The 13,333-nt window shown below is 46.4% G+C and overlaps 1 protein-coding gene across 15 annotated transcripts in view; it reads right to left on the bottom strand.

Moving 5' to 3' along the window:
* The window catches only part of HDAC4 (histone deacetylase 4), a 214,683-nt gene that overhangs the window by 47,592 nt on the left and 153,758 nt on the right, over positions 1–13,333 (bottom strand). For all 15 annotated transcript variants that reach the window (XM_061460072.1, XM_061460055.1, XM_061460048.1 and 12 more), the window contains 2 exons: positions 5,453–5,710; positions 3,964–4,150 (listed from right to left, as the gene is read on the bottom strand). In XM_061460072.1, coding sequence (XP_061316056.1) covers positions 3,964–4,150; positions 5,453–5,710 — 445 coding nt within the window. The remainder of the gene's footprint in view (positions 1–3,963; positions 4,151–5,452; positions 5,711–13,333) is intronic.

Here is a 13,333-nt window from a genome sequence, read left to right as displayed (position 1 = left end):
TATTGGACACAGAAAGAAACAGGGAAATACATTATACATAAAGTCCAGAATTCCCAGCTGTCTGCTCCTAACTCTGTCCATAGAAAGCATTACTGTTTGCTATAGAATATCCTGAATATGGAAGTGATGAACAATGCCTTTGTGTGAACAATGCCTTATTGGACAATAACTGATCTCTTAAAGAGATGGATCCATGTCTAGAGTGATCACGGTTGGCTTCATTAGGGCCATTGAATGAGGTTTGGTTTTTGCAGCCCTCTCACAGAATGATCACAACAATTCAAATCTGAATTCCTCTGAAATCATGTGAGGATCAGACTCCAAAGCAGCCACTCATCAAAACAGATGGATTTGCCTTGTGAAAAAGAAGCCTGATGGACTTCAGCACTGCCTGCTTTGAAAAACACCCAAGACTTTCATTTCCTGCCTTTCAAAGAATAGCTCAAGCCTAGTGATTAAGCTTTAGTACCCACTAAAGACACAATCTGCGACACACCATGGACAACTTCAAGCACATATTAGCAGTTGAACTCACACACACATGCTCAGCAGCTGAGCTGCCTGCCTTTCCTCTCCATGCTTGCATGCCCAGAGTTGTAGGCTTCCCCTTTTATGTGAGATGAAGGACTACTTATAGGACTAAAGTTCTCACCTTTAATGCACTGCACCTCTATTAGTGCCAGTGAACAGGAAACACTCCTCCCTTGACAGCAATTTATTGTGTTTTCCCTCCTCCATTCACCTAGCATAAAACGTAGAGAACTGCACAAGACAGGAGGCAAAATAAGGGCCTTGAAGTCTTAACATGAATAAATGCCATGAAAAGGACATTTTACAGGTGAACTACACTAAGCATCCTTCATATCATTGCACGGGATTGTGCGGTGCTATATAAAAGCAGTGTGATGTTCTACCTCTTATTTTAAGCCACTTTCTTCTTTTAAACCCAAGGAAAAGAAATCAGAACATTGTCAAAGTGTCTTTTCAAAGCAGCACAGTTCTCAACATCTACATTCTTACAGTTACTTGTAATTGGAATGAAACTTAGAGGCACACATCTGAGTCAAAAGTATATCCTCCAGTAGGAAATGTTATTGTATGTTCCAAGTCCTGCATATGATTGACAAGGCAACTTACATAGCAGAGGAGAAGAAGGGAAAGAAGAGAAGGAACGATTGATCTCTTAAAGTAGGGCAAGACTTCCTTGCTTTTAAAGCACCAGGATTTGGGTCTAAGTGGATTAGATGCTCAAATTCCATCTGGTTTGACTGTGAGCCAGGGAACTACCCATGTTTGCACCTTTGGCAAAAGCTAAACTCTAGAATCATCTCACTATAGCTGGGTGCATTAGAAATGCAGTTTTATTGAAACCCAGGGTTTCAATATTAACAACAAATAGAGGCTAAAAAGGCTGATTTGCAAAAATGTGCTTTTACAGAGCTGGTTGGACATGCTTTCAGCTAGGAGCTGAAGAACAAAGTCATATTTAACGTTATCTACTAGATAGACAACTACCCACTATACAGGTTGAAGGAGGTGATCCTGCCCCTCTATTCTGCTCTGGTGAGAGCCCACTTGCAGCACTGTGTGCAGTTCTGGTGTCCTCAACATAAGAAGCACATGGAGCTGTTGGAGCAAATACAGAGGAGGCCACGAAGATGAGCAGGGGCTGGAGCACCTCCCGTATGGAGACAGGCTGAGAACACTGGGGCTGTTCAGCCTGGAGAAGAGAAGCTGCGTGGAGACATCAGAGCAGCTTCCAGTGTCCGAAGGGTGCTACAAGGATGCTGGGGAGGGACTCTTCATCAGGGACTGTAGCGATAGGACAAGGGGTGATGGGTTCAGACTGAAACAGGGGAAGCTCAGGTTGGAGATAAGGCAGAAGCTCTTCCCTGTGAGGGTGCTGAGGCACTGGCAAGGGTACCCAGAGAAGTGGTAATGCTCCACCCCTGGCAGTGTTCATGGCCATGTTGGACAGAGCCTTGGGCAACATGGTCTAAAGTGAGGCATCCCTGCCCATGGCAAAGGGGCTGGAACTGGATGATCTTATAGTTCTTTCCAACCCAAACTATCCTATGACTTCATCAGTATCTGAAAATAAACGCCATCCACAGCGCTGATTTTAACAGTGCAAAAAGTGTGGGTGAAAGAAATGTGTAAGTAAAGAGAAACAAAATCATGAGTTGTTCATATTGGAGTGTTCTGGATTTTCTTCCCTTTCCTTTTCCCAGGGCACACATCACATTGCAACATGTTCATTCACAAAATAAGAGCTTGACATTTGAGGAAGAAGGCGTACTTCAAAACACATCCTCCTAATCACATAACATAGGAATTGGAAAGCTGCACATAAATTAACTTCATCTCTTACTAAGGCTACTGAATAGACAGAAAGGATTTTGGGGGACAAAAAGCTGGCTGTCAGGATGGGGCTCTGCAATTGTGATTTAACCCCAGCCAGCAACTAAGTACCACACAGCTGCTCACTCATGTCTCCCCTGCCCCCGGCAGTAGGATGGAGAGGAGAAATGGAAGAGTAAAGGCCACAGGCTGAGATTAAGAACAGATTATTGAAATTAACTCTAATAATAATAGCATTCCAGCCTGGTTTGTGTTGGAAGGGACCTTAAAGCTCATCCAGTTCCAAACCCCTGCCATGGGCAGGGACATCTTCCACTAGAGCAGGTTGCTCCAAGCCCCTGTGTCCAACCTGGCCTTGAACACTGCCAGGGATGGGGCAGCCACAGCTTCTCTGGCCACCCTGGGCCAGCGCCTCAGCACCCTCACAGGGAAGAGCTTCTGCCTAAGAGCTCATCTCAGTCTCCCCTGTTCTGGCAGGTTAAAGCCATTCCCCTTGTCCTGTCCCTACAGGCCCTTGTCCAAAGCCCCTCCCCAGGTTTCCTGTAGCCCCTTTAGGCACTGGAGCTGCTCTAAGGTCTCCCCTTAAGGAGCCTTCTCTTCTCCAGGCTGAACCAGCCCAGCTCTCTCAGCCTGGCTCCAGAGCAGAGCTGCTCCAGCCCTCGCAGCATCTCCATGGCCTCCTCTGGACTTGTTATAACAACAACGATTCTGCTATAATAATACCAGTAATGTGAAAAAGGGAGAGATAAATAAAACCCAGTAAACACAAGTGATGCACAATAGAACTGCTCACCACCCACTGACCTATACCCATCTGACCTGAGCAGCAATCAGTGGCTCCCAGCTAACTCCTCCCAGTTTATACACTTGGGAATGATGTGCTGTTGCATGGAATATCCCTCTGGCTAGTTTGGGTCCCCCCCCAGCTTCTTGTTCCCCTTCTCACTGGTAAAGCATGAGACACTGAAAAGTCCTTGATTTAGAGAAGCAACCAAAACATCAGTGTGCTGTCAGCATTATCCTGAGGCTAAAGCCAAATCACAGCACTGCACCAGCTACTAAGGAAAAAATACCTCTATCCCTGCTAAAACTGGGATAATCTCATTTGTGCTAACCTATAGACACAGACTCCCTGGCAGAGGCTGTGTTACAGAAGGACGGGTAGACTGGCACAAAGCCTGGAGTGGATAACTTATGGCATGGAGTTGCACAGGGACTTGATACAGCCATCAGATACTGCAATTGGCACACTGTCCTTTGTCAGTACACTAACTCTCTCTTGCCTTGCATCTAAATCAGCTTTGTCACAGCATATAACTTGTGTTTTTCTGGAGGGAGATCCATAATTAAAGTACTGTGCTTGCTTCTCTTGTTATTTGCTGTCTGGACTGTAAGCTGTCTGTCCCTCTGCAGAATGCACAAGCAAGACAACAGGGTGTAAGGCAACTGACACTTATCCTTGAAGACGACAGGATGCTATGGAACCCCAAACACAGCCGAGACACAGATGGCTTTGCAGGGACATGGCAGAAAAGCGCAACATTAAGGCAAAATGGTAACACCAACCCTACTGCTTTAGCCTCTAGTGTCCCAAAACGTTACCTGTTGTGAACCTTGGCTTAGTGGGTGGCTCCTGTACAGACATTGGGAAGGTGGCCGAGGCGGGTGAGGACTGGGCACGGGACAGGGGCCGATGGCCTCCGAAGGAGACAGGCATGCCAGCTGCCTCCAGCGACGCCTGGTAGTTCCTCAGCTGGTGGATCCGTTGCTGCTCCAACAGAAGGGCTTGCTGTGGGGAAAAGAAGGAGGTATAGAATCATGGAATGGTTTGGGTTGGAAGGGACCTTAAAGCTCATTCAGTTCCAAGCCCCTGTCACAGGCAGGGATACCTTCTGCTAATGTTGTTCAAATGACATTTGTTTTATGTATTTATTTATTCACTAAGGCAATGAGGCTTGGATGTGACTGCATAAATCAAATAACAATTCGAACAAGCATGGTTATCCATGGCACTGATCCTTCAAGGCAGCACTGCTCTGAAGATAAAGGAACCAAACCTAGTATCTGAGGAACAACAGCAGCTCCACAAGTCAGCTCTACAGTGATGGGAAGAAGGCAGAGCAGCAAGATGCAGATGACTTCATGGAGCAACTCATTTGCACCTGATTCCCAAACACTGCAACTGCTAATCTGGCACAAGTCCATTTTCCCTAGCTGAGGGCTGCTCCTACAACCTGGCATGGCTACAGCAATCTGCTCTTGGCTGCAGATCCTGGGCAGGGGTTATGCAGGGCTGTCAGTGCTGAAGGCTGTAAAGATGAGCAGAGCACTGATGCCGTAGGAGAATTACCTTCATTACTGCTACAACAACAGGCAGACTTTGGGAGACTGCCATGTAACTGAGAAGATTACTCTGTGTTATGCTGTTCTTGGATTTATCACCTGCAATCCATAAGCCTCCAGTGCTTACCCTCAAAAGTGAGAACGGTGAGGTCTCTAGGAACTCTAGCTCTGAAGAAGGAACCCCCTCCCATGGATCTTGTCCCCTTTTCCCTTCACTAGCCCTTCTCTTGGGCAGTCCATTTGTTTTTAAACATAAAACCAAACTAAAATCCTCTGTAGCAATTGAACCACACTTGTCTTCCCAAAGAAACAGAAAGTGGTTCAGTGGCTGCAAACACATTGCATTAGGTGCAGCGGATCCAGATTCTCCCTGGGACTTCTGAGTTGATGTGGTGACTGATTTAACCTGCATGTTTCTTTATGTAGCCAGTCTTCAAAAGCTGGCTGCCCTTAGCTTATCACAGAGTCATAGAACGGTTTGGGTTGGAAAGGAACTTAAAGTTCATCCAGTTCCAACCCCCTGCCATGGGCATGGACACTTTCTTGCTCCAAGCCCCTGTGTCCAACCTGGCCTTGAACACTGCCCGGGATGGGGCAGCTAGAGCTTCCCTGGGCACCCTGTGCTAGCACCTCAGCACCCTCACAGGGAAGAAAGCCTCTCACCCCAGAGCAGTATAAGGTGAGTACCAAGAACCAACCAACCTTCTGCAAAGAACCAAGTCCCAAGCATGGTGTGTTGCAAGCTCACCTGACGGAAGAGCAGCTCCTGCTCAGCCTGCCTCTGCCCAGACTCCAGCTCCTGCTGCGGCTCTGCTTCCTCCTCATCACTCTCGATGGGTTCTTGCTTCACTTGCACCATGTTGGCCAAGCCTGGGGCCTCCTTTTGGCTTGCAACTCTGTCGCTGTATGGCTCCTCCAAAAGGGCTTGGTGTTCCCGTAACTCTTCTTCTGTCTCCTCAGGGTGGCTTTCATGCTGGCGAGCTGGTTCATTAGGTTTTGATATAATCTGAGAATAAGAACCCAGAGATGAAGAGATAAATAAACTGCAACTCCCCAGAGGTAAAGTTCACTCTGTTCTCCTCAAAGAACACAATTCATGGAAGAGCAATTGGGAATTATAGCTTTTAGCTCATAAATGAGGTCCAGAACAACTGCTCAAGAGAAAAGTCAGGGCAACCTCACCATTAAGAGCTATGAATTCCTGTCTCCCAGGTAATGACGAGTCTTCATTTTCCACTCGATTTTCCCTCTTAAGAAGTAAGAACCTCTTGTGCCTACACACCTATGGATGCTACTCCATTTACAGACACACAGAGAACCAGACACTCTAAGAGACTTTCTGCTACCTTGTTTTCCCAGTGTCTCTTTGAATCACCCCTCAATTTTACCTGTCAATTGAGAGGCTTTCATAAGGATTCCTCTTTGTCACTCTCCTGAGATGAGTTAAGAGGAAGCTGAGGACACTCAACTTAGCACATCTGTACAGAAGTGATCCACAAGAGAAGTGCCCATTCCAGCCAGACTTTCCTAACTAGAGATGGTGAACTTCCCTGAAAGCAGCTACTAAATCCAAGGGAACAACAGAGTTTTCACTGTAATTCACACAGGCTCAGACTTAATGAAGGTAAAATTCACACTTCTCACTCTCAGACTGCTCCTGATTCCTATTTGGGTAAAAGCCCAATCCAAAACCATGAACTGTCTTTAAATCCAGCACAGGTAAATAAATCCATTTCCTTGCCTGAAAAGGGCTTAGCCTGAACCCACTTCCTAGGCTTATAAAGAAGCTGCTGAACCTTGAAAGCTGTCAGGGAAGAGCTTTAGTAAGGATTAGGTCACTGGTATGAAAAGCAATATTGATTTTAAATCAAATAAAGCTGAATCAAAACACAGTTACTGAACACATGCAGAAAGAGGGACTACTTGTAAGTAACTTGCTCTTTGAAGAACCATGGCTCAAACCTGAAACTAAGCCCTTTTCCTCAAGTGCAGGGAGAGAGACTCCGCCATGTAACTTCAGCAGCCCTATACAAAGCAGATTCAGGCAAAGAGTGGCAATATAAAGGATTAATTGCCATCAAGGATCACAGTGGGGACAGCAAGAAGTTGTTCATAGCTCCAGCAGACGATCTCAAATAACTGAGGCTCAAAACCTTTAACTTTGGAGCACTGGAACACAGGGCCACAGGTTTTCAGTACGTGGTGAATTACTGTATCTTGGATGTCTTGATTCCTGAGAGGAGCAGGACGCCCAGAAGGGCATTATCTTGCCTACAAGCTTAAGGCAAGCCCCTGCAGGGTTCAAATCCCCAACTGACAGGGGATGCAGCCCACCCCTCTTTTGACACCTCCCAACCCCAGCATCCACCTTTTAGTAACAAGAGCCAGTGGTTTTGTACTGATTGACATCCTGTTTAGGGTTTTTAGGAAGGACAGGCTGGGAATGTGAGGAGGGAAAGCTGCCCTTTATGTGAGGGAGGAGCAGGAATACATGGAGCTCTGTGTTTTGGTATGGATCTGGAGCCACAGAATTCCTGACTGGTTTCTGTTGGAAAGGACCTTAAAGCTCATCCAGTTCCAGCCCCCTGCCATGGGCAGGGACACCTTCCACTAGAGCAGGTTGCTCCAAGCCCGTGTCCAACCTGGCCTTGAACACTGCCAGGGATGGGGCAGCCACAGACAGCTTCTTTGGGCAGCATCAGCCAAGAGCTTAAAGAAGTGGACAGACCAAGATGAGCACTCTTGAGGTGGGCAGACTGCTGTAAGACCTCCCAGTCAGGTAGATCTACTAGATGAGGCCTTCATCAAGCATGCAGAAGAAGCCTCACTTTCACAGGTCCTGTCTTGGGGGCTTTACCCACTCTGCTATCTGCTGAAAGGACAAGACAGCTCAAGCCAGTGAGAAGATTTGAGTGCACTGATGGTGATGTCCTGACACAGGTGATCAAGATGCCAATGAGGAATGTGGCCTCCTTGGACCCGACACTTACAAACAAGGAAGGACTCTTTGGGGATATGGAAGGCACAGAGTCGGCACTGGCTTCAGCCACCATGAGATGGTGGAGTTGAAGATCTGAAGGGGAGGGAACAGGGCAAAAAGCAGGACCACAGCCCTGGATTTCAGGAAAGCAGACTCTGGTCTCTTCACAAATCTGCTTGGAAGAGTCCCATGGGATACATCCCTGGAGACTAGTGGGGTCCAGGGCTGCTGGCTGATACTCAGGGATTCTACAAGATCATGAAAGATCCATCCCAACTAGTTAGAAAGCAAGCACAAGTTGCAGAAGGCCTACATGGATGAGCAGGTTGCTTCTAAGTGAACTCAAGATATAACCAGGCACTGTACAAGAGCTGGAAGCAGGAGAGGTGACACCAAGAGGAGAGTTGCTATCTGATCTTGTTTGTATGGTGTTAAGAAAACCAAAGGCAACCTGGAGTTGAATCTGGCAAGGCATTTGAACGGTATCAAGAAAGAAAAGAGTAAGACAAGGGAATTCATGGGCCTGCTGTTGAATGGACCTGGTGACAAATGACATAGAAAAGGCCATGGTACTTAAAGCCTTCTCTTCCAGCAAGGCCATCCCTCAGGAATCTCAAGAGGAAATTCTGGAGCAAGGAAGACTTAGCCTTTGGTGGATGGCCACCAGGTTTTGGGAGAACTCAAAAACTCTGGGGAATACATAAATCCATGGGGCCTGATGGGTTGCCCTCAGATGATGGAACAAGAGGCAACGGGCACAAATTAAACCACATTAAATTCCTTCTGAACACAAGAAATGCATTTTTCACTGCGAGAGTGGTCCAACAGGTTGCTCATAGGCATTGTGGAGTCTCCATCCTTGGAGATATTCAAAACCCAACTGCATATGATCTTGGGCAACCTGCTCCAGCTGATCCTGCTCAAGGAGGGACATTGGACTAAATGATCTCACAAGGTTCCTGCCAACCTAAAGGATTCAGGGATCCAAACTTCTCAAGGTGAGAAGTACCTTTTCACCCACCCAACTCCCCCCATCCAATGTGGTACTCATTGGGTAACTAAACCACATTAAGCTAAAGAAAGTTCTTCCATCAATATTAAGCTCTCTTAGGCTTGATGAACTGAATCTGTTTTAAAGCTAATTAAACCATGATAAATTACCTTCTGCTGCTTTCTTTTCCTGCTTGGACCCAAGGTCTCCAGCTTTGAATTTAATACCTTTTGCACTTACGAACTACACAAGGTAATTGCTGGGAAAAGAACTTAAACTGTCTTTGTCAAATGCGATGGAAATGAGCAGCAGTGTAATTCCCTAGAGGTTTTAAATTATTCCAACTCCATATAAATGTAAAAATGAAATTTAAAACATTCTGAAGATTGAAAGCTCAAGTGGTCAATGACAGGGATATTCTAAAACATTCAGTTTGCTCTCCCAGTACAAAGTGAATCTCTTGGTATGGCATTTGTTCTACCTGCTGCAACCTTATTGTCCTTCTAAAAGGACAATTCTGCAAAGCAAGCACATTTGTAGGAACATATTCCATACAATACATGAGCACGTGCATTCCAGGCCCACTGAACTCCCTAAAAACCTTCCATTTTTGCCATTTCATGAACATGTGTTCATATAATTTAAGACAATTTAAGGTACCAAAATCTGTGTTGGCACATGGACAGCAGGATTGATGCACCCTCAGCAAGTTTACTGATGGCACCAAGCTGTGTGGTACGGTTGATACACTGCAAGGAAGGGATGGGATCCAGAGAGACCTCGGAGACCTCTCCCAGCTGGAGAGCTGGGACCATGTGAACCTCATGGGGTTCAACCAGGCCAAGGGCAAGGTCCTGCCCCTGGGTTGGGCAATCCCCAGCGCAAACACAGGCTGAGGGTGACTGGATGGAACAGTCCTGAGGACAAGGACTTGGAGGTGTTGGGTGAGGAGAAACTCCCCATGACCCAGCTTCAGTGTGTGCTTGAGCTCAGAATCCCCCGGGGTGCTGGGCTGCATCCCAGCAGACAGACTATCTCTTGGCCCTGACCATGCCATGCTGTGCAGAACCCAACAGAAACCTCACTTTCCTCCTCTGGAAACGAAAGAGAAACTCAGGGGAGAACAACCCTGGATAACTGGAGACACAGCTTTGATGAGAATGACAGGAATAAATAATGGTGAAGGCTCAGCTCAAAAGCATCCAAACAGCCAAAAAAGTGCTGGTTTTGAGTCAAGCATGTGGCTAGGAATGGAGAGGTAGGCGGTGGGGGGCTGGTACCCTGGCTGAGATGCTCAAGTGATAGCAGAGAGCCATAAGACATCTGCAGGAAACATTGCTAGGGGCTTGAATTAAATGCTGGGAAAGCTGAAATAAAAGCCTTGCTCTTCTGGCTATCAACACAGCTATCAACATGACTCCTCCCATGTGAGGTACCCATTGGATTCTCATTTTTAAGTTGTATAGACTAAGAAAAACCAAGAGCTGATAAGGGAGGATGGGGAGAGGCCGAGTTGGGCATAGTAAGGAGCTGACAGAGCTTTCTGCAGCAGCTCAAGCCTAGAATAATCTGTTATCAGTTGGTTGCTTGGGCTTTTTTTTGCCCCTGAAGAGATGAGACAGCAGGAAAAGCTATTAGTCTGAGGCAGCCTACCTGCTGGAAGAACCATGAGGGTGCTGGTTAGACCAGAGGGAGCAACCCAAGTGGAATTAATCAAAGACCAGGGACTGCCTGGATGCGAAAAGGAGAGGGAGCGAGAAGAAAACACCTTGGCAATAGCCAAAGCTGTTTGCTTTCCCTTCTCTAAGTAATTGGAGTTGTGTGTTGATTATATCAGCTACACATCTAGACATCACCAGCCCTGCAGCAACAGACACCCCACAGAACAACGGCTCCTGGCAAAACCCTAAACAGCATTTTCACCCTAATAGTAGGTGCGTTGATGCACAAGCAACATGAATGTCAAGTGCCTCGTGTCCTGCTGGAGGGCATTTCATGTTCAACTGAGACAGCAGGAATGCTGAAGGAGCTTTTCCAGAGATCATTTTCAATACCTGTTCTATCCCAAGTTTATGTCTGGGGAATTCCAACCAGACTCCCTTAAACCTTTCAAAGGGGAAGAGCCCTACCTGCATGCTAGCACAATCTAACACACTGCATTTTTCTGCTATCACAAATGACATATGCAAAGGAGTCATCTGAAGCTAAAGAGTTAATGAATTCCAAGGAAAAGAAAATAAGGGAACAGTGAAATGAAATTCTAGGTGTTAATAAAAATGCATCCACCCAATGCTGCTGCACAAAACAAGTTCAGGCACTACAGCGTGGTGTATATATGTTGTCATACATATATATGGCCCAGCAGGAGAAACACCTCACTTCCCAAAGCATGCTAGAAATAAGGGTTACTCAGAGGAAACATCATTTGACCACAGAAGCTCAGAATTAATCAGTTTAAGAATATAATTCAGGGCTGAACAGGAGATTACCTGTTCTAGGAAGGCTTTGTGAAGGCATCCAGAAGACTAAAGCCAAAACACCCATTTTCACTACATAGAGTAAGTTGAGTGTTCTTGAGCATTTCTCTTTAGAAAGGGTGTTGCTGCTTCAAGACCTATCACGCTGCAAAGCTGACACTTGTAACTCAAAATACCACAGAGAACAGGGTCTTTCTTTATGATGTTCCCTGTCACAACAAAATGCCAATCTCTAAATGCCACAGAGGATTGCCTCATATACTTCTCTTATGGCAAAACAAGCCCTCTTGTCCATGGGGAAAACCCATTTCTGAGGGCTGAACATTAGAAATGCAAAAAAGTGGGAAACAGCAGCACACCCATGTGGCAAGGGGATGGAACTGGATGAGCTTTAAGGTCCCTTCCAACCCAAACCAGGCTGGGATTATGATTAATGTATAGCTTTCATTTTCAGGGCTGTTTAGTTTACTGGTTTAGGGCACATTCCTCATTCCAATCAAAGGCTGCACAGAGCTCAGTTTGCAAGCAGGGATTCACTATCTTATCTAGAATCTCATTTAATGTTCCAAACCCTCATTCTGCAGAAAAAGTTGATTTCTCCACAGGGTTTTGCAGTGTGAGCACATGAGTGCTCTGCAGATATTAGCACATCTGTGTTGGCGATGACTTGATGGCAAAGCTGCTCCATGCCATCAAATGCACAGCTGGGGCAGAGATTATGAAACCTCACTGGATAGGGCTTTCCATATGATGTGGCTGATGTTAAGATGCGATGGTTTAGGTGTGCAAACAAATCTCTGCAGCTCAAAGCTCTGTTTCCTTGTCCTGCAAACAATATGGAGAACATGAGCGTCCCACCGCAAGCTGGATCCACTCAGTGGGACGTGGCTCTGTGGCAGAGGGGAGAAAGCCAATTCCCTGCCACAGCGTCAAACTGCATTAGCCTTAAGGTCCCTTCTTTCTCTCTCTCACTCCAAGGCATCACACCACCAGAGAGCAGCCTCATTCTTACCCTTCTCTGCAATAAGTTCAGAACCCAGTTAATCACCAAAAACTGGATCAAAAAGATGCAGAAAGAAGAAAATGTAAGAAAGGCTTTCATGGGAAACTTCTCTAATCCCATGCCCTAACTCAAGTGCTCAGCTTGACAACTTCAATAATGCTCTTTTCGTTTCCACATGGCATGTGACCCCATTTTTTTAACGGAATGGGTGCGCGGAGTTCTTTCCCCCTCCTTAAAGTAAATGTCACCACCAGATGACAACAAGACCACCACGAGCAGGGTCCCAGCCTGGACACCAGTAAGAAGCTCCTGAATGGGATGAACCATGTGCTTCACTGCAGTCAAGCAATCCTCAATTTGCTGCTGACAGTGGCAGAGCAGGGACTTCAGACCCCATGCTGGAAGGGACTGCACCCATGGGAGTCACCCCAGGGAAGCCCCGTCCCTCCTTTGGACCCAACCTATGCAACACATCCCTCTGTGCTCTCTTTCCCTACCCAGCCACCCGCCCTGTCCTCATGTGTCCAATTCCAAGTTATTGCTCCAACACGGAGTCTTCACAGCCAAATCCCCATTAGGATTATTCTTAATCAGGAAGAAAACAACCCATTTTTCCTTAGTTGCCTTCTTGGAAACAGCATTACTTGTTTTGGCTGCGACCTTCTCAAAGATGTCATCTAATGCTGACACCTAAAAGGGGAAGTTTAAGGCCAAAACCTTCAAGTTTGGAAAAACCCAAAAGCAATTGAAAGCAGCCTCGGTGTTATTTACAGGAAATCCAACCCCAACCTTAACACAGTGCTGACAGTTCTGCTAATAATTAAAAGGCAGCAATCTCTTCCCTTATTTTTAGTTGTGCCCTTAACTCTCCTACACACAAGGCTCTTAAAATATCCGCGCATCTGGGAAAAGTCTTTTTCCATGTCAGCGCTTGGATGCTATCCCACGGGATAAATTTGCCACACGCACACAGCGCTAGGACCAAAATGATTTTAACTCCTTGGTTCTATAAATCAGACAACAGGGAAAATTGCCCCTGTGCAATCAGTTTCATGACACTCCCCCTGCTTCCCGCCTTGCCTCTGCTTATGGATGTGATGGATCACGGCTCGAACAAAGCTGAAATTCAGAGGGCTGCAGGGCTCCAGCGCCTGGGAGGTCCAAGTGAAAGTCTCAAT

This window comes from Pezoporus flaviventris, unplaced genomic scaffold, assembly GCF_033815535.1.
Source record: "Pezoporus flaviventris isolate CSIRO_AGI_PZ_B2104156 unplaced genomic scaffold, CSIRO_AGI_Pfla_v1 ptg000001l, whole genome shotgun sequence".
In the NCBI taxonomy this organism is placed as follows: domain Eukaryota; kingdom Metazoa; phylum Chordata; class Aves; order Psittaciformes; family Psittacidae; genus Pezoporus; species Pezoporus flaviventris.
Note: the sequence above shows the minus strand (reverse complement) of the source record. Positions and strands in the feature narration are given on the sequence as shown.